At 25.1% G+C, this 22,062-nt stretch overlaps 4 protein-coding genes across 4 annotated transcripts; 2 read left to right on the top strand and 2 right to left on the bottom strand.

Moving 5' to 3' along the window:
- Positions 1–3,018: 3,018 nt before the first annotated feature.
- Positions 3,019–4,451, bottom strand: LOC101490471 (DNA-directed RNA polymerases II, IV and V subunit 12-like). The gene is made up of 3 exons (XM_004515004.3): positions 4,369–4,451; positions 3,564–3,656; positions 3,019–3,173 (listed from the first exon to the last, which is right to left on the bottom strand). The coding sequence occupies exons 1-3, from the start codon at positions 4,406–4,408 to the stop codon at positions 3,151–3,153; spliced, it is 156 nt and encodes a 51-aa protein (XP_004515061.1). The 5' UTR covers positions 4,409–4,451; the 3' UTR covers positions 3,019–3,150.
- Positions 4,452–6,783: 2,332 nt separating this feature from the next.
- Positions 6,784–8,991, top strand: LOC101490147 (putative GEM-like protein 8). The gene is made up of 4 exons (XM_004515003.3): positions 6,784–6,997; positions 7,091–7,162; positions 7,643–7,917; positions 8,390–8,991. Exons 1-4 carry the CDS (start codon positions 6,892–6,894, stop codon positions 8,570–8,572), a joined length of 636 nt encoding a protein of 211 aa, XP_004515060.1. The 5' UTR covers positions 6,784–6,891; the 3' UTR covers positions 8,573–8,991.
- Positions 8,992–9,878: 887 nt separating this feature from the next.
- On the bottom strand, positions 9,879–10,974 carry LOC101489822 (kunitz trypsin inhibitor 5-like). The gene has a single exon (XM_073364529.1). The coding sequence runs from the start codon at positions 10,901–10,903 to the stop codon at positions 10,289–10,291; it is 615 nt and encodes a 204-aa protein (XP_073220630.1). The 5' UTR covers positions 10,904–10,974; the 3' UTR covers positions 9,879–10,288.
- An 8,841-nt stretch (positions 10,975–19,815) lies between these two features.
- LOC101489505 (miraculin-like) lies at positions 19,816–20,568 on the top strand. Its single transcript, XM_004515001.4, has one exon. The coding sequence runs from the start codon at positions 19,856–19,858 to the stop codon at positions 20,444–20,446; it is 591 nt and encodes a 196-aa protein (XP_004515058.1). The 5' UTR covers positions 19,816–19,855; the 3' UTR covers positions 20,447–20,568.
- Positions 20,569–22,062: the final 1,494 nt, after the last annotated feature.

Genomic DNA, 22,062 nt, shown 5'->3' with positions numbered 1-22,062 from the left:
TATATATATATATATATATATATATATATATATATATATATATATATATATATATATATATATATATCGGCCTATCAGGTCTAATAGACTTTTTTTATAAGTCTGAGTTTGACCTATTTAAATAAATAGACTTTAAAAATAACATAAATATAATTTTTTTATTAAATAGGTCAAGTCAGACTAGACCATAAGCATGTCAGACCATAGACCCTTGATGAATGGTCTAGTCTATTGCTTAGTAAAATTATTTGGTACTCCTTTTACCATATTAGTACATAATTTTAAATTATTTGGATACATCCTAGCTAATTTTATATTTTACTACTTTATATCTAACGACGTAAAATTATTTAAAAAAAAAAAAACCTAATATGTACTTTTTTTTTGCTAAATAATAATAGGAGTTATATTCTCCGGTAATTTTTAAAAATTCTGTTTGGTTAAAACTTATTATATTTCTAGAAACTTTTGAAGTTGTTATCTCAATTTTATTCCTACCTTGATAGGAACGTTTTTCTCCATCTCCTTCTTTGAAAATAAAATGAAAAATGGATAATTATTTTATTCCTTAAAATATTTTATAAATAATGTAACTTTGTAACAAACATAGAAATGTAAGCTTCCCAGCTTCACATTCCTAAGAACAAGTTTGTTATCAGTCAAACAAACAATTAGTAAATCGACTTGATATGTCATTGTACATAACAAAATGACTATAATATCTTTATCATATCATAATAATAAATACCATATCGTATCCATACAATTTTATTAAGTAGCAAACTACTCAAGACAAATACATATAACAAACACACACATTTCTTATCCTTTTCACAATACAACAACATAGTGGGAACTAATAAATTGTGATTTAGAACTCGAATTTAAATGCTGATTAAAATAATTTTTGGTCAACGTTATTTATTTTTGAACTCAACTCCAAATTATTAAGACTTTGTTTTTTCTAAACACTGAAATATTAAAAATATTATTACAAAAGGAGAAACTCTAAAAATCCTTGATGGCAGTTGTCTACTAGCTCATGCTTAACCAAATACATGTTTAGCCATTAAATAATGATTAATTAGACAATTTACATTTTGTTTTATTAAAAATAAAGAAAGACAATTTAAATTTCAACTTTACTAAATCATATTTTAAATATAAATTCAAAATACAAACCATTTGATTTTGATCTAATAATTGAGATGTGTTAGACTGAAATAATTGTAGAGTATGCTTGTGTCATCTAATCCCTTAAGCATAATGTTTTATTCTCATTGAAATAGTGTTTGAATCTTATTGAAATAGAAATTTTATAAAAAAAATATGCTATCAAATACATTAATTTTTTTATTTAGTTTAGATGAAATGATAAATAAATCACATATAATTATGAAATTTTAGATTTGAAATCGACATATGATATCTATCGTAGTTATATTAGTATTTATTAGTTGAATTAAATCTTACATATTTAAATCCGTTAAATTTTATTTTACTAAAAAATATTCACTTTATTCTATAATAATTTGATACAATATTCGAATAAAAATACTATTCTCTCTAAAAATTTATTTGTTTTTATTTTAATATAAATGAAATTTAATTTGTTTTAATGAAATTTGAATGATATGAATTTGAATATTCTTTCCTTCTAGAAATTGGATGTTCATTATACAAAAGTCAAGGATATTGCCATGCTTAGGTCAACTAACTAACAAATTTAAAATTTAGATCAAAACCAAAGAGTTTGTCAGCTTTTTTAGACTTAAAAAAAAGTGGTTTCAATTTCAAACGTGTCTCATTATAATTTAACCTTGTGATTTTTGCCACAAATTTAAGCCTTTTTGTACTACTGTTTTTTCTTTACAAGATTAACAGAGTAGATTATAAAACCAAAGATAGAGAAATAAGATGATAAAAAATGATATGATTACTTATTAATGATCACATTTTTTAGATAAGTTATTATTTATTTATTAAAGTGATACTAATAGTCATTTTGCAACCGTTTTTTAAAAGATTTAAACTTCGTTAATTGAGGTAATAATGTTAAATTCTTACTAGTGAGTGCATTCCTTCACAAAAGGTGCACCAATCTTGATTGAATCTGATTCGCATTTGACAAATTTTGATTTTAAGAATACTAGTATTGTTCTTTGTTCTATTAGAAATAAATAACTTGATTTTATTGAGATGATTAAAAATATGAGTTTTAAGAAGAGAATTAATGTGCAAAAAATATTACTAATATGTATTACATGATTAGCGGTCATTGAAATATTTTTTCTTTTAATATTTATGGTGTTTTCAATAAAAATATAATTGATACAAATTTTGCTTATGTCTATAAGTGTTTAAAGCACTTTTTTTTTCTTCACCATGTTTTATACTTGTATTTTTTTTAATAAGGTTTTTAATTCTATACTTTTGTACTCTATTTTTTATTAGAAAAAATATAAAAAACTTTTTTTTTTACCAAATTTACCCCTCAACTATAAAATCCCAATTTATTAAGAACCTCTAATTTTTAAGAAAATTGACCCATAAAAAAAAAAGCTTTCCAAAAATGAAATTTTGTGATGATTTTGTTTGTTTATTTAACACTCTTAATCGATTAACGGCAATTTTTTGGTTAATTAATCAACTAGGTATTTGATCTAATCAATCAAGTGGTAAATATCCAACCAATTTAGTATCTAATATAATCAATTATCTGTTACGCAAAGGTAGCAAATTCATTATCCAATAAAGTAGTTTTGTTCCATTTTTTTTGCTGAATACCGTTTAAGCCTATTTGATCAACCATAAACCTATTATTTGAAAGAAAAAAAATAGTTTTGATGACATGACAATATTTACAATAAAAGTAATTTAAAATTAGAATTTTTATATTTATTAAATCTTTTGTTGTCAAATAAAAAGAAGATAACCAAATATAATATATATATATATATATATATATATATATATATAATTTTCATATTTCAGTAGTTAACTAACCAAATCCTCGTGTGTATATATATATATATTTAATTTACGAGTAGCATAACATTAATTATCATATTAAGTAAATATTGAAGAATTAAAATATTAAAAAGGTTCCACAATCTTGAGCTATTCCTGGTAAAGCTTCGACAATTTTCTTCAACGTGCCTCGTACTGCACAACTGCAAAAAAGTCCATTTGTTTTTAATAGCACTTTTACACATATAATGTTAAAGGTCGTAACATTAATTATCAAATCCAAGTTAAACTTTTGTCACTGATCAAGGTTGAATATGACCTTCATTAGTGAAAAATATCTAAACACTAATAATAATAACGACAAAAGGAAACTAACTTATGTCTAATATTAGTAGAGAAACAACAAAGTTTATTTTTCAAATTAAATGCATGAAAAAATAATAATAAATTCATAAGGCAAATATAAATTGGGAGGATTGAGTTCAAAATTATATTTAAAAGGCTAAAAAATTAAAGACATTCACTTTATTTATAAAAGTAAGCTCTGAATTAATAAACAATTGAATCACAATTTTAGTGAATCAGATGATTACCTCGACGAGTGCGCTTCTTGTAAAGGATACGATAAAAACAATGACTACATTGTATAACATCACCTGTTTTCAACGTAGTCTCAGCTCCACAATCTACACATTAAAACACACTCATATCATAATCACTCAAATTAAAAAGTAATTGATTTGATTTTATTTATTTTTGACAATTTATTTTTCACAAAATTTAAACCAAATCAAAGTGATAAAAAATATTCCATTTTACTTTAAATCTTAACTCAAATGTCAAAATGTCAATATTGTTAAATTAAATGTTTTGTCTTTTATTCAAACCAGGGACATGAGTTAATTATAGTGTAATTTATCATATTTTTTATGATAAAAAAATTATTAGATTAGTTTGGGTCAATGGAATGGGTGATTATAAAAATTTAAAAAACTTATTTTAAATTATTTTAGGAGTTGTTGCAAACAATATCAATTTTTCTATACTATTAAAATAACTACATAAATTACAATTTAAAAAATAATATATTATATTAAAAAAAATAAAATTGTACCAAAATATTTTTTTATAATAACATTAATATAGAGTCAAACAAAAGAAATAATAATAAAACAAATTGTTTTACTTGAGTCTCAAGTAACTAATTTTAAACCACAAACTTTATACCAAATCAATAAGTAATCAAATTAAACCACATTATAATTTATTAGTTTAGTTCAATTTAGATAATAATATACAAAAATCAAACCAATAATTCGGTTCTCAGTGTTCATGGAATCATTAATTTAATTCTTAAACTCGTACAAATAAATAAGAGAAAAAGAGAAGAAAAAGAACCTCCACATAGATAGGAGACAGGTTGGGGCTGAGGATCCATGACGGAACGGAACGGCAAAAAGTTTTGAAAAGTGTAAAGGAAAATAATTTCTAACAACTACGATGAGAAAGTTTTGTTATAAATTTATATACTATATACTATATTTGGGCTTTCAAATTTAGTATTTTAAAGCCCAAATGCAAGCTATTAACTATTTGCACAATATTTCCTTACTCTTACTCTAGTAATAATAATAGATCCCACCACATCCGCAATAATAAAACGTATTTATTTTCAAAATATATCTCAAAACAATAATAGGAATATAAAATTCTCAACCTAAACATATAATACATCAATTAGATGTATTTTCATGTATTTTCAAAATAATAATAATATCTTAATCATGTCGTAATAACAAATATCATATCGCAATCACATCAATTTAATCAAATACATGTCTAGCCATTAAATAATAATTAATTAGACAATTTACATTTTGTTTTATTAAAAATAAAAAGATAACTTATTTTTCGACTTTATTAAATCATATTTTAAATTTAAATATAAATTTGAAATAAAGATAATTTGGTTTTGATCAAATAGTTGAGATGGCTTGATTGAAATAATTGAAGAGAATTGTTTGTGTCATAAAATCCTACAAGTATAATTTTTTAAATTTTTTTTATAATTTTTTTTAAGGTTTGTATACATTGTATTTGAATCTTATTGATATAGGAATTTTATCAAAATTTACGTTACCAAGTACATTAAAAAAATTGGTTTAAATAAATTAATAAAAAAAATTACATATAACTACGAAGTTATATCATTATTTATTAGTTAAATAATATCTTATAAATTAAATACGTTAAACTTTATTATATCAAAATAATACTCACTCTATTTTACAATAATTTCATACAAATATTCGAGTAAAAATACTATTTTTTTTAAATTTATTTGTTTTTTTTTTAATTTGACAACTAAGAGAGTACGATTTTCTTTGATTTGTTTTAATGAAATTTGGATGATATGAATTTGAATATTCTTTCCTTCTAGATATTGGATATTCATTGTACAAAAGTCAAAGATATTGGCACGCTTAGGTCAACTAACTATCAAATTTAAAATTTAAATCAAAACCAAAGAGTTTGTCACATTTTTAGACTTCAAAATTGGTAGTTTTAATTTCAAACTTGTTTCATTACATTTTAACCTTGTGATTTGCCAGACACAGAAACTAAGCTGCATGTATTGCAATTAATATGTGTGATTCGCAAGCATCACCAATAAATTTACTCAAATATTTAATTTTTGAATTTAAATTGAATATTGCTCTGAAAAATATCTTATATAATAATTTTTGCATTGTCAATTAAATTAAATTGTATAAATAAAATTACCGTGAATTCAATCAATTAAACACGTTAAATAAAATAGACAATCTTATGGTTCAATTATTTGAACGTTTTTATTGTAATTTAATTTTATTTAAATAGTTCAAAATATTTGAATTAAAAGTTTGGTCGATTCTATGTTTAATTCAAATATTTTTTTTAAAACATTAATTGTTATATATTAAATTTATGGTACAATTAAGTAAAAACCATCAAATCATTTGTGATTTATGGTATAATTTTAAATATATCAAAATTTACGGTTTCAATTTTAAATTTGTGGCATCTATATATATTAATAGAGTAAATATTTTTTACTTTAATTATAAGTATTTATAAAGTAACTATTTATAAATTCTCAAATATGAGTGATGTAATTTGTGGACACTATAAAACTTATTAACCTCTTATATAGTTATAGAAAATACTTTATTATAAACAAAAAAGCGACATTAAATCTTAAACAAAAGTTAAATACTTTTTATTTATTTAATGCTAATACTCTTAATATACTCATATTTTACTAAAATATTTGATATTCAAATGGACAATTTAATAAATTTAAATTATATTTTATATAAAATTTAAAAAATTAATTGTACTTAATTAATTTTCTTAAAATAAAAATAGTTATTTTTATTTATAATGAGACACGAAGAGTATTAAATTATATGAATAAGTTCTCTTACTATATAATTTAAATACACAATGAAGTATTTAAGATATTAAACTTGTTCTCATGATCGAATCAACCATAAGACGATTCAAAATTCAAACCCTTAAACGGTTCAAAGTTTAAACCCTTACTTTTCCAAAGACAAAAAAAAAAAAAAATCTAATTTATTATTACCATTTATTAAACTTTCATTATCAATTAGCCTATCTTAGTGTTAATAAACGCGTGCTTTACTCCAATAAAATCACGTTTGATTTGACACTTGTTTATATAAATAAACAGTTATGAAAATTAATTTATAATTTAATATGCAAGGTTTTCAAATAGGCATTTATAATATAAGATTATAAATCCTTTTTTCAATGCATTCCTTAAACAGAACAACAAATGTAAAATATATATTTTTTTAGTGTAACTTGAAATATTCTAATTAGCATAACAAAATTTCTGAAAAATAACATTCACTGATGAAGTCCTTTGGAACATCTCCAGGTAGATGTTTTTTTGTTGTTGAATCAGATGACAATTTAAGTCAAAATCCAAATTCTAATTGCACCTCCACCTCCATAACAAGTAAGTATCACTTTTTTTTTTTTTCAATTATATCAAAATTCATATACCAATAAAAAAAATTGAAGGATTTTTGTGTGTGTGTGCTTATTGTAGACAAAGAAAATGCAAAGAGAGGTCATACAAGAAGAGAAAGCAGCAGTTTTGCATATAGAGTTCATGAACATGGTAATTCAAATATTTATATATCATATCACACTAATTTTTTTGTATACTAGACTATAATTTGTAATAAGAGGTTTTAAATTGCGGTTGCAGTTTCAGTTAGGTCAAAATTTATACTGAACATTAGACAAACTTGCAATTGAGGTTTTAAATTGTGGACGGTTACATCACACTATCTTTGATATTATGAAAAATTGTGGTTGCGATGTCGTTGCGAAATTCTAAAAATGTTGACATTGTGACCCGAGTTGTGGTTGCGGCGGACCTTAGTTTTATAACCTTGCTTATGATCAGGATTTTAAATTGCAGTTGTAGTTAGGAATTATGTCGTTATCTTTGAAATTATGGAAACTTGTGGTTGATGCATAATTGTAGTTGCGACGTCGTCCTAGAAATTCCAAACTTTTGAGAGTGGCCGGAGTTGTGGTTGCAGACCTTTATTTCAAAACCTTGCTCACAAGGTGTTTGTGTTTATGTTTGTAGTGAAATTGGGTCCTAAATTGTCTGAGACTTTGAAGGGTAAGTTGAATTTGGGTGCTAGGATTATACAAGAAGGTGGGAGAGGTAACATTTTCAAGCATACTTTTGGGATGCAAGAGCAAGAGAAACTATTGAAGGCCTCTCAGTGTTATTTATATACTACAGTTGGTCCTATTGCTGGAACTCTCTTTATCTCCACTGTTAAGGTAGCTTTTTGCAGTGAAAGGCCTACAAGCTTCTCTTCTGCAGCTGGAGACTTAGTAAAGGCACCTTACAAGGTAGTTTTGAACTCGAAACCAACTGTTGACTTTACGGTACAGTCAACTTTAGATCATTAGATCATGAGAGATAAATTTTCCTCTCTTGATCTAATGGTCTATAACTAGTTGCACCATAGAGTCAGTTGTAGAGGATCTAATTTAACGTTGATCTTTGATCCTATATAGTCGGTTTTATGGTACAGCCAACTGAAGACCATTAGATCATGAGAGATAAATTTCTCTCTCTTGATCCAACGGTCTCTTGATCCAATTTAAAGCTGATCTAGGATCCTCTATAGTCGTCGGCTTTATGGTATAGTCAAGTGTAAACCATTAGATCATATTAGATAAAGTTTCTCTCTCTTAATCTAGCGGCCTACAGCCGGCAGCAACATAAAACCAGTTGCAGCGGTCCAAAGGATCCAATTTAGTTCATATATTTTTTATGTATATATTGCATTCTTCTGATATCAATGTTCTTGTTGTGTAGGTTTTGATACCAATAGAGAAGATAAGAGAGGTGAATGAAAGCATGAATGTGAAAAAGTCAGAACAGAAGTATATAGAAGTAGTGACTAAGGATGGCTCTGAATTTTGGTTCATGGGGTTTCTGAGGTATGAGAAAGCTATCAACAATCTCAATAAAGCCATTTCCATGGCCAATAAATTCTAAAAGGGAAACTGAACAGTGCTTTTTGTAACAAAGTTTGAATATAGAGGAAGTTGTTAGGTGAATGGGAGGTTAAGCAATCTTAGCCTGTGTTTGGTTTCACAGTGGAAATAGCAAAATAACAGTGAACCACCATTCTGTAGCTTGTGCAAAATCATGGTGGTTCACCATAATTTTAGCAATGCTACTGTGAAACCAAACATACACTTAGTCTTTTATCTTATGGTTGTTGCATGAACTTCTTTTATTGACAAATCTTAGTGGTTAATTTGTTAAGAAAGGGGAATTTGTTAGCACCAGAGATTGAACCCCTAATCTTTTTTTTAATACTCCTTTTAAAAACTAATAACTAAGTTTCATGCCATGATAAAATACATCAATTTGTAATATAATCAACAACATTTTTTTTGTCAAATTCTTAATACTGGATTTTCCTTGAATTTGTACTTATGAATGTTTAGGTAAGTAAGATAGCAAGTCTTATCCCACTATGCGTGGGAGAAAAATTTGGAGTTTTGAACCACTTCCTGATTAATGCCTACACATTATTTTTCTGTCCTTACCAGTTGGAATATCTTATATTGTTGGGTCCCTTAAAACCACTATGTTCAAGCTTACTTACCACTTGAATCATACTTGTGAGTATGTACCTTTACTTTTTGGTTTGGACTTCTTTTATACTTCACAAACAAATGTGGGGGTTTGTGTTTGTGCTACACCGTTACTTCCCTCAAAGTTGTGAAATACTTACACAAACATAGAGATCAAACCCGATACTAAAACCAATTCATTGAGACTGAGTGATTGAATGTACTACATGTGTCGTGTCGTACGCCGCACATGCCATCAATCTAAGGTCTCGGTACTACATAGCTCAAACTTCTCTATTTTCTTAAGTTTGATGTATTTTATTTGAGCAGTGGCTTTTTATTGCGCTCTTAAAGGCAACAATCCATGTCCTGAAAGGCTAATCAATTAGCCTTTTGTTTTAAGATTGAGAAATTTTGAAGTGACAGTATATATTTTGTTGTGACAAAAAGAATATGATTCTGTTATGAACTTTTTGTGGGGCATATAGAGAAACAATACAAATAGCAAGTTGGGTCTATTGTTTCTCTTGTTTGCATGTGCATTTTTCAATTTAATTCTAAACCATGAGACTAAGTAATATGTTTCTTTGCCACAAATTTAAGCCTTTTTGTAGTTGGTCCTCTGCTACTGTTTTTTCTTTACTACACAAACAAGATAAACAAAGTAGATCATAAAACCAAAGATAGAGAAATAAGATGATAAAAAAGGAGATGATCACTTATCAATGAACACATTTTTTAGGGAAATTATTATTTATCGAAGTGATACTAATAGCCATTTTGCATCTGAGAAGATTTAAGCTTCTTCAATTGAGATTACAATACTAAACTCTTACTAGTGACTGCATTCCTTCACAAAAGGTGCACCAAAATGGTGTACATACAGTTCAACAAAATCATATGATGTGCATAAATGCACAATAATTATGATATTGACGTCTTTCCCAAAAGAAAGACCAAGTTCAACTTTGACTAGTTTTATTCATTTTTAGTATTGTTTCACTTAGAAATTAAGCCCTTTGAAACACAACCCTAAATGATGGAACTTGATCACTAAGAGCTAAGTGCTTAATCCCTTTATCATCAGTATATAACCCAAGTTCTCTACACGTATTGTTTCACTTAGAAATTAAGCCCTTTGAAACACAACCCTAAATGATGGAACTTGATCACTAAGAGCTAAGTGCTTAATCCCTTTATCATCAGTATATAACCCAAGCTCCCTACACAAAGTATGACAGTTACAAACTGAAGGACAGAAAGAAAGCACATAATCTTTACCAGCTTTCTCAATCTTATACCAATTGCCAATAGTTTGAAAACCTGGATTACCTTCAACACCCCCAGTACTCAAGAACCACACCCCTGACAAAACTTTAAGAAGCTTCCAAACAGGTGGTTGAGCACATGTAGTTTTTTTTGTGAAAGAGGATTTGATGTTTAGATCAGTTGAAGTTAGAATCACACCTTTAGTAGCATTATAAGGTGTGAAAGTAACTGGTTGACCATTTTGTACTTCTTGTTTCTCTTGAACAACATAAAGGGGACATGTATTGTTGTTGTTGTCAGCAATGCTTGTAACTGTTAAACCACCACCATTACCTACTATGACAGGTAAAATGTAGTATTTTACACCTGTTGTCACTTTTTTACCTGAGATGTCAAGTACTGGTTGAGGTGCTGCAATAGTTTTGCAAATGAAGACAAAACAAATGATGGAAAATGCTAAGAGAAATGTTTTCATATTTCTCTTTGGATATATTGAAGAATAGATTAGATGTATGATTTTCTTTTATATGGATATAGAAAGAGCGTGCTTCTATTTATAGGACTTAAAATGGAATATGGGTTTTGTGTGTTTTTTTTTAAAACATTTGCGTAAAGGTGAGCAGCACCAACCTAAAGCCAAAGCTAGAGTTTTAGAGCTAAAAAAAAATAATTAATTTTTTAACGTATATTTAGATCTCAAAAAATAAAAAAAATTGATCATTAATAGATTTAATTGAAATATTTTACATATTATAAAACAAAAAATATAATATTTAAATAAAATTTTAATAAAATATTATTATTAATATTAAAAGATGTATATATTTTTTATTATCAATATTTTATTTTAGAATTTACTTTTAAGCCGGTGGACTTATGTGACTGGATTATGGGTCCTATGAGAAAAAAAAAATAATATTTTAACAATTTTTTCTCTTTAATAATTGAAGTGAGAAAAGGTTCAAGAAAGACATCATTTGTGCAATTGAATATCTTTTCCACTATCTCGTCAACCTTATCCCACATCAGTGTGCTATTGCCTATTTAACACATGTTTAATTGATTATCATGAATTATTATTATATAAATGTGTTTTATAATTTCAAAACAGTTTAATTTTTATACATAATAAATTATTTTATTGTATATATGATTTTGAAAGTAATTATAATTGAATTTAATTTATATATATCATAGTTATAAATAATTTTTATATTATTAATCATTCGTAATATTAAATTATTGATAATATTTAATTTTTATTACAATTATTTATAAACATATTTATATAAGTTTTTTATAATTTATGTCAAATGTGTAAAAAATTCACACTAACACAATATTTAAATTAAAATTATATTAATTTTTTTAATAATTTGAAAGTTATGACTGGTTGAATAGTCAGGTACATGAACTAAATTTATTCTAAAAATACAATTTAAGTACTATTTTACAACATAAAAATATATCTTGAAAAGATTTTGCATCTTAAAAAAGTATTTTCAGCCATATATCAAAGAAAGTGGTGGAGGGTTACCAATTGCAAACAGTGGCACCACTAAATACCAACGCATGTTAGCTCATAGGCCTCGTGTATTCATGTGTCACCCATGATCTTGACATGCATTCTGGTTTATTGAGGTCGACAAAATTAAATAATAGTTGTAAATAAGAGTGAGAACAAGAGGAAAAAAAAGAAAAAAGAAGAAAGACAAAAGACAAAAGACAAAACACACCGACAGGCACGGTTATACTGTTTAACCTACGACAGATTTATAGATTTAGGTTAAATCAAATTTTACTTTTTAAAAATAGACTTTTTCTTTTTTATATAAAAAATAAGTTTTACTAAAAAAAAATTGTAGAAGCAAATCCGTCATGATTGGAGATACTCTTTATTTATATTTTGATATCAAACTTAATTATAAAAAGCAAAATAAAAAAAAAATATGTTGACAATAAACGTGACGATTCTAGGCCTCAATGAAAGATATCAACACAAGTTTTAATTTTGATAATAAAATTAATTTCTTCTACATATGGCCGATTATAAAAAACAACACAAGATTTATAGTTTTTAATTTAATCCATCTTTGAAATAAAATATTTGTCGGTATTTGTTTATTATTAATTATACATGATATTTGACATGATCAATTCAATCATGTGTTGATAAATCATATATGTTATAAGAGTGTTGAATTTGATAATAATTTTAATTAATTCTTTATTTAAAATATAGTACAAATAACTAATCTTTTTTTTTATGTAAACATCACTCTTTCACGGACGTCACACCATAACGATAGACTAATCAATCGTCACACTAAGATGAAATCACCAAAGAAAAAAAATTAAAATTATATGAAAGATAATTTATTTAAATAAAATAAAATAATAAAATAATTTAAAGAGATAATTTTAGAATAAAAAATAATTTTAAATCACACCTCTAGATAATAAAAAAGAGAAAAATCTAATTTTTAAAAAAAGATAGCTGCGATTATTAGAATTGCATTATATAGTTTGACTTTTTAAATAGACAAGATTAAAGTTATTCTAGACGTCTATTGAAATTGCTAAGCTATAGGTAAAAAAACTCTTTTAAACCTGTTAGATTGATATATTAAATAAATTTGAATAATATTTATTATTATTTTTATATTATTATATTAGATTTTCATCTTTATGTAAAATTATAAGTGTATCAATCTTTTAGTATTTAATCATTTTATTCAACATTAATTTTATACTTAATTAAATGTATTTATTATAAAAAGGAATTGAAGATCTAGTATAAAATTATAATTTTTATAACATAAAACTAATTTTTTTAAATATCATATTAAATTTTAAAAAATATATTTAATTTAATTAATATATCACCTCGTTAGTCTATGTCTAATTATTTATTTAAATATATTAATATGAAATATTCTTTTTAAATATAATTATGAGTAATACTATTTTTTCATAAAAGTTAAACCCAAACTAAAAAAAATTAAACTTTAATTTAAATTTTTGATAGACCATACTCAAATTTTATAAAGTCTATCTTAATATAGTCTATTTCTATGTTGAGTTGTCAATAGTTCAAAAAAATTAATGCCAAATTATATGTGGAGTCTTTTTATTTGATTTATCTTTAAAATTTTTTCTTTAAATTAGTCGTTTAACTCTCACACACAGTTATATTTTTGAAAGAAATTATGCTGCAAATATACACAAGGACTAAACGAATTTGATGCTATTAACCAACATTGATGTGACATGTAAATTTATAATAGAAGTGATCATTTAAGTTATATTTTTGTTAAATAAATTTGTTAAATTTCTTTTTTCTCATATGTAGTTTTCTTAGATAATCTATTTTGTAATAATTAGTATAAAATTTGTGTCAAATACGGGATATATTATTGTCTAAATAAATTTATTCAATTTTTTAATATTTTTTAAAATTGTTTGACTCATATGAGATATATTATAAGAATATATTTTCAATATGTGTTACGATATCGTCTTCAATATTATATGTATAGTGGGTTAGATGATTTGTAAATATATAGATTTATATGTTTAAATATTATAATATTTGATTATTATATTCAAACGGAAGAGAATAATTTTATCCAAAAAATATAATTGGAATGAATAATGAATTATAACCTCAATATAGAAATTTAATCTATGATTATAATTATAAAAGACATTGATAACGAATCAATTTTAAGTTTTCTATTTCTTAATAGCCTACAGTATAACAAGGATTCCTTTTATTAAAAAAATTGAGATGCTAGTAGATTTAATTACATATTTAAATATTAATTATCTATCTACTTTATAAATATAATTGAAAGGATGTTGCATTATCACACCACTTTGTTTATATATAATATAATATTTATAAATATTGAGACATCTAATTATTTATTTATTTTTTTAAACATTGGATATCTTGATAAAGTTATCATAGTTTCAATATCGAATTACAAAGTCTATGTTCTTTCTTTTGTTAAAGTGAATAATAGTTCATTTGCAATATCAAATGCGCAAAAGAAAATATCAATTATTTGTGAAAAAAGAAATTATTAATTATGAATATGATTGATTGATAAATTGTATAAAAAATTGATTCTCCATCTAAAATATTTATTAAAGCGATTCAAATTATATTCCTTTAAAACGTTTTTTACTCACTAAATATTGATTCTTAAATAAATTAAATAATATCAACTTTTTTGTTAAAAAAGTAATAGAGAAAAAGAAATTATTATTATTAATAACAGAGTTATTAATAATCATTTCACATATGTCTTATACGAGATTTAAATTATGTTATAATGTCAAACTATTTACACTAATCTAACATTAAATATTGTTAATAGATTTTGAAATTGAATAAAAGAATAAGATGATAGTAAATTGCAACTTACTTAGGTCGTGGAAAGTGAATTATATTCATTGTTATCGAAAGTTAAATATGGATCTAATAGTAAAATAAATCATTAATACATTTCATAATATTTCATAATGCGTAACTTTTACTTTTTTTTTTTATATGTGACTAGAAGGAATATAAATTATTTGATTTAATTGATTGTTAGATATTTTTTTATTGATTTATGCGCTAATCGTCAGCCAAACTATTGGTTGTGTATTTATTTTATAAAATCAATGTTGTTATTGTAAACTATAGGTATATACAACCTAATAAATTTCCACATTTTTTTATCAAGGCCAAAGTTTTGACCAATGCAATTCAATTGCCCACCAAGTCATTAAAATAGTAATTCCTTATTTTTTTCCCATGTGGACGACTTTCGATTAATTATTATCATATTATGATATATATGGAGAAATGTACTTAGGAGTTTGTGCTTGTGAGTTCTAAAATGGAATCACTATTCCTAATGACTTGGCAGTCAATTACATTGCATTGGTCAAAACTTTGGCCTTAATAAAAAGTGTAAAAATTTATTAGGTTATACTCGTAGATAAGAAAATGTACTGTCCTCAGTAAATTGGTACCCTTCAATCCCCGTAATAGGGTTGGACAAAAAATTCGGTTATGTAGTTCAAATTCAAAATCGAATTTAAATATCTAGTTAAAATCACATGATTATAATCCAGTTTATTTATGAACCAATTAGATACCTATTTATGTCTTATATTTGAATTTGATTTTTATCCACTCAACTCCCAAAAATCCTAAATCTCAAAAACTCTAAAACAATTCTGATTTTGCCATCACTCTACCGACCTTCCACCTTTGGATAACATTTTCCGACAATTTATTACTAACTTCATTGAGATATTATTAACTTTATTTAATCAATTACTTATTACTAGAGTTGTTAAAAAAGCCCTAAACTCCAACGTCTCGTTTAATTTTTTTCTACTAAGCCTATAATATTAAGTCAAATTTTTTAAAACCCCGACTCATTATTTAATTATTTTTTGTATGCTTAAGGGAGGGGGCTCATAGGCCCCCAATATTTTGTTAATTTAGAGATTTTTTTTTTTCAAAAAAATATAAAAAAAATTTAAGAAACCTTTTTTTTCTTAGAAAAATTTTAAATCGAATTTTTGCTCAAAAATTTTGTTGAAAAAAGTTTAAAAAAAATTTATTGAAAAATCAATTTTTTTCTTGAATTAAAAAAATTATAAATTATTTTTTATCGAAGAAAAAAAAATTGAAGAAAAAAAAAATCTAAAAAAAAAAAGAACCGATTTTAAAATTGAATTTTTTGAAATCGATTGCTTTATTAAAAACCTGTTATTTAACCATAACCAATTTTACAATTGACTTTATAATCGATTTTAAACCAAATAGTGGATTTGATTATAAATTTAAATCCATATATTAGTTTTAAAATGGATATAATTTAGTTTTAAAAAAAAATCAACCATGCACATCCCTAACGTTAAGCTCAATCCATCACAAACTAATTAAACTTACAAATAATTTATTTAAAGCAAACAAAAACAATGAAAATCACATTGCTAGCATTTGTCCTTCTTTGCCTTTTTGAGATTGCTAGCATTGTGCAAGTGATGCTTCAAATGATCAAGTAGTTGCATTAAGCAATAACTTCAAACTAACACTAACTACTATATTCTAGATATCAAGGCTTGCCATTACCTTTACACCTATTAATACGAAAAAAAAAGTGTTATTCGTATCTCTACTGATTTAAACATCAAATTCTTTCAAACATATGTGTAAGGATGTTGGAATGGAAAAGGGAATAAGCGTTTGGCTCTATGTGATGCTCCCCTCAAAGTTAAATTTCAACAAGCATGAAAGCTTCTTTAATGTATAATATTGCATAAAGAAATATGAACAAGTGTATTTCCTTTTAAATAATGTTTATTGGGATCTTCTATGTTAGGTTTCCTTTTTATAATTGAAATACATAAAATAAATGAATGTTTAATATTCTATTTTTACTTTTGAAATATTATATATTTTAAATAATTTAATTATAAACACTTATTAAGATTTCGTTTCCCCCTATATAGAGTCATATGCAAATTATTGTTTATTAATTATATTTTTTTTAAAAATTCACTCTTACTAATATTATTAATTTATATTGAAATATCAAAAGTTAACACTAAATGCATTTATATACAACGGACAATTTAGTAATAATTATATTAAAAATATATATTAATTATATTATTCACTTTTTTTTAATATATATGAAATATCCAATAAATATTTATAAAAAAAAGACAGATAAAAAAATTATTTATACTTTTAATTGTTGACTTTTTAAAAAATTAATTTGTTTCATTTGATATGTTGTTTTCTAAATTTTAATATTATAATAATTTTTTTTGTTAATTATATCTTTAATTTATCAATTATTTTACACTCATATTGATTAGAGAGAGTAAATGAATAGGTAAGCCATTGAAATATAAGGTTATTTATAAAATTTGTTCATTAATCAAAATTATTTTAAACATTTTTATAATAGGTAACCCCATAGATATCATAATAACCGTATACTAGCTATCTATGTTTTCTAAAATAATCTATAATAACTATCTATAAATTGATGCTATTCAACTTCTTAAGCCCATTCATAAAACCAAAACACAATTTTACTCAACTCAACCAAATTAAACAAATGAAGAGAACATTTCTAGCTTTTATCCTTCTCAATATTACCTTAATGTCAAAAATGCCCTCTTGATATAATTGTTGTGAGTAGATACCAAAGTCTTCCACTTAGGTTTACACCTCTAAACCTTAAAAAAAGTGTTATTCATGTCTCTTCCGACCTAAATATAATGTTTCATTATTCAAATTCAACTTGTCCTTATCATACTACAATTTGGAACCTTGATAGTAATTTTGATGTCTCTAAAGAAAAATGGTTTGTTACTACCGATGGTTTTATAGGCAATCCGGGCCCACAAAGCATTAATATTAGTGTATTGTCCTAGTGTTTGTCCTTCTTGCAAAAAGTTTGATCAAATTTAGTTTTTTAATGACAACAAATTATAAGTGCAAGTGTAATTGAGTTTTATTATGCTTGTGAAAAATAAAAATATATGAACGAATAAAAATTATCAATCTATAATATTTTTTTCTACGTGTTGCAACTTTAATTTTTTTGTCTAAGTTACCTAATATATCCTACTTATAATTGCATAGACTAATTTCTCAAAGTTAGATTTCACCATAGAAATGATAGAGATCTTTCTAAAGAGTTTCAATGTTATTGCTTTCTAATGATCAAACTCAAAAATTAAGTTGAAAGAAAATCTATAATTTCATCAAAGTGTTCTTTTATTTAAACACATAATTAAGTTGTTCTTCGAGACTAATTTATATACACCTCTTCTATTCTATACTAAGTGTTGTTTTAATGGATAAAAAATTTGTTTTTCTTTAAAAGCAAATGTGATTTGACTTATTTATTGGGCTTAAGAATTAATGAACAAACGAGACATTTACAAAGTCTCATAAGACATAAATATCTAGATATAATTTTGCAAGATACTAATTAAATGTTGTATTTTTATAATTAAATAAAAAAAGAAAGAAAAAAAAAAAAGAAAAACGAGACAAATATAGTCTTTTAGTGAGACCTTCCAATCGTCACCTCACAAAATAAACGTTCCACTTTTTTAAATCTATAAATTAACTTGGTTTTGGAAGTTGTGAATAGGGTCCACTGTGGAAAAATATGTACCAATAAAATTTGTGATGAGAAAATATTGAGAAGGGTTGATAACAAAGATAAAAAAGTAGCTTATGGATAAAATCTACAACTGAAAAATAGAAGATAGACACTATATTATTTTATAAAAACTATATATTGTATGCGGTAGGTAGTTAAAGTAAAAAAATAAAAAATATACATATATTTAATACTTTATACTTTTTATTTAATTTTTTACTTATTTTAAATAAGATAATAAATTCACTATAATTAATTTAATGTTTAATTGCAGTTTTGGTCCCTCTATTTTAGCTGAATTGTGAAAGTAGTCCCCCATTTTGTTTCTCTCTAGTTTAGGGTCCCCAAACAGAATTTTAGTCCAAAACTTGATGAAATTTCATTTTTTAAAGTCGTACTATTTATGATCATATATTTCAGGTATAATTGTTGCAAATGATATCTTGAAGCATTGTGTGACTTAAATAAATGCAAAAAAAAAAAAATGAAATTTCATCAAGTTTTAGACCAAAATTCAGAAACCAAAATTGGAGAGAAACAAAATGGGGAAATTATTTTCGCGATTTAGTTAAAAATTGGGAGACTAAAACTGCAATTAAGCCTTAATTTAATAATTCGAATTCAAATCTAAAATAAAAAATTTAATTTAAAAATAATAAAACTAAGACTTACTAACTTTTCTAAAGTCGTATGTTTTTCACCAAATGACACTCAAGTTACCTATTGGATATTGATATACCAACTCCACATCACATGGTTGCATCATATCAATACGTAAGATGAACGTTATTTACTAATATTTATAAAATTAGCTATAACCATAAATCTATGTTATATTTTTTAGACGCGTTAAATTTCTAAGTCGGTTTATAAAAGTATATTATAATAGAAGTTGAATATTTTACAATTATTGCTAGGAAATATTTGGAGACATAATCGTCTATTTATAATAATTTAAAGTAAAATATATAAAAAATTCGTTTGTTATGGGTAATACACATTGTTTGCTACACACGTCACGACTCAAATCAAAGACTTGGGTTAAAGAGACATTAAGATAGAACATTATAGATTTTGAAGACACAATTCTTAAATGCAATTTCAAATAAACAATTATATAATAATGTTAGCAATTGTATTGTCCAAATCATTGACCTCAAATTAGGAACTATAAATAGTTGATGATATCTCCCATCAATTCCATTCATTGCAAAAACAAACACAAAACAATGAAGATCACAACAATACTAGCATTTTTCCTTCTCTTTGCCTTGTCCTCACAACCACTACTTGGATCCGCTAAAGCTTCGCCCGATCATGTCCTCGACACATCGGGGAAGAAGCTTCGAGTGGATGCCGATTACTACATCATTCCGGCGAATGGTGGATTCATTGACCTAGAAACTAATGGTGAATCTTGTCCTCTTCATGTAGTAGTTGACAAACATAGTCAAGGTTTACCACTTAGATTTGCACCTATTAAAGGTGTCATTCGTGTCTCAATTGATCTCAATATTATGCTTGCTAATTATGACTCTAGGTGTCCTCATCATTCTATAGTGTGGAAGATTGATCCTTCTTCTAAGGAAGAAACATTTGTGACTCTTGGTGGTGTATTGGGCTACCCAAGTTCAAAAACAATCCAAAGTTGGTTCAAGATTGAGAAGTACGAGGATGCTTATAAGTTGGTTTATTGTCCCTATGTGTGTCCTTCTTGCAAACATGTATGTAAAGATATTGGTATTTATGTGTATAAAGATAGAGAAATGCGTTTGGCTCTCACTAATATTCCTTTTAAAGTTAAGTTTAAGGAGGTTTGATCAATTTAGTTTTTTCAATGAAAAAAAAATTATAAGTGCGTTTTATAAAGATTATTGAGTTTGATTTTTCTTGTGAAAAATTCTAATATATGAATGAATAAGATTTTTAATGTTATTAGATATTTATTTGTTAAATTCAAACTCAAAATCATTAATAAAGATGTAAGAGACTAAAATCATCTCATTTGAGTGTTTTTAATTAAAAAGTTAAAGTTGTACTTCAAGATTAATTTATATATATATATATAGTACTCTTTCTATTCCATTTATTTTTTTGGGATTGGGAAATAAAATGTTCTCATAAATAAATGTTGTTTTAATTTATTTTAGTATAACAGTATTTATTTTATTCGGATTGTATGTCCATGTTAATATATTTGCAGAGGTTATATATAAGGGATGTTTGGAGGAGTTAAACAATGGCGTGATAAGAAAGTTGAGTGTTTTATAAAACATAACACTAACATATTAATATTTGTCATTTAAAAAAAGATTTTTTTTTTTTTGTAATATATATTAAAATAGAATAATATATATATATATATATATATATATATATATATATATATTATTTTAAAGCGGGGGAGTACTATTAATAATTAAGAAACTTTTGTTTTTTTTGTTTGTAATTTTACCATTCAATAGCGATATTATTTTATTCATCGTATTGATGTGACGTTTTTTTATTTTTTTCGTTTAGTTGCGGTATCCGTTTGATTCAGATTGATAGAGTAGTTTCGATCTATTACAATTTCAATCGATGACTTTGACGTCATCAACATTAAATATTTATATACATATTGTCATTTTGTGTTATGTTGTAGTTTGTGCTATTAAGTTCAATGTCGTGAGATTATTCTCGAATTCATCATTTTTAATTTTAGTGACTATAAATTTATATTATATCGATATATTTTATCAATTTGAACGAATGGATATTTTTGATTTCTTAAGTAAAAAAGAAATTAAGAAAGACTTGAGACAGGAAAAACTTTTAGAGTCAAGGTAGATAATTTGAATCTATTGTGCATTTCAACCATCACACGCACATTGAGAAATATCTTAGCATACCAATGACCTCTGGCAGAATTAAGAACTCTGACTTTTGCTTTTCAATATTTGCTCACCAAAGAAGAAAAAAAATATTAATTTATATCAAAGAAATGACTAGGAAATCTAGCTAGGATACATTATAAACAAGTGGTTTCAAACTTTCAATTGAAGTGTCCACAGAACCAGCTCAAGGGTTAGACTAAATTTCTAATTCTATGTTCTCACTCACCCTTAAGCAAGTCATGAGTGATATATATATTATCTAAATTTCTAATTCTATGTTCTCACTCACCCTAAATTTCTGCTTTAAATTTGGCAACCTGAATTACAAACCAACTTGTTTATTTTGTGTCATGCTTGTTAAAGTAAAGAACCACAATTTCCAACACAATCCATTAGCAAGGAAACTCTATGAGTTGGCAAAAATCATTGACCTTGATTTCAATTTTTTAATATATAAAATCATTTGAATCCATAGACTGAGATCACATCATTAGCTATAATTATTACTATCATATTTTTCAAAATAATTATATAGAAATATATCATCTTTTTAGAATAGT

This window comes from Cicer arietinum, chromosome 8 (genome assembly GCF_000331145.2).
Source record: "Cicer arietinum cultivar CDC Frontier isolate Library 1 chromosome 8, Cicar.CDCFrontier_v2.0, whole genome shotgun sequence".
Lineage (NCBI taxonomy): Eukaryota > Viridiplantae > Streptophyta > Magnoliopsida > Fabales > Fabaceae > Cicer > Cicer arietinum.
Note: the sequence above shows the minus strand (reverse complement) of the source record. Positions and strands in the feature narration are given on the sequence as shown.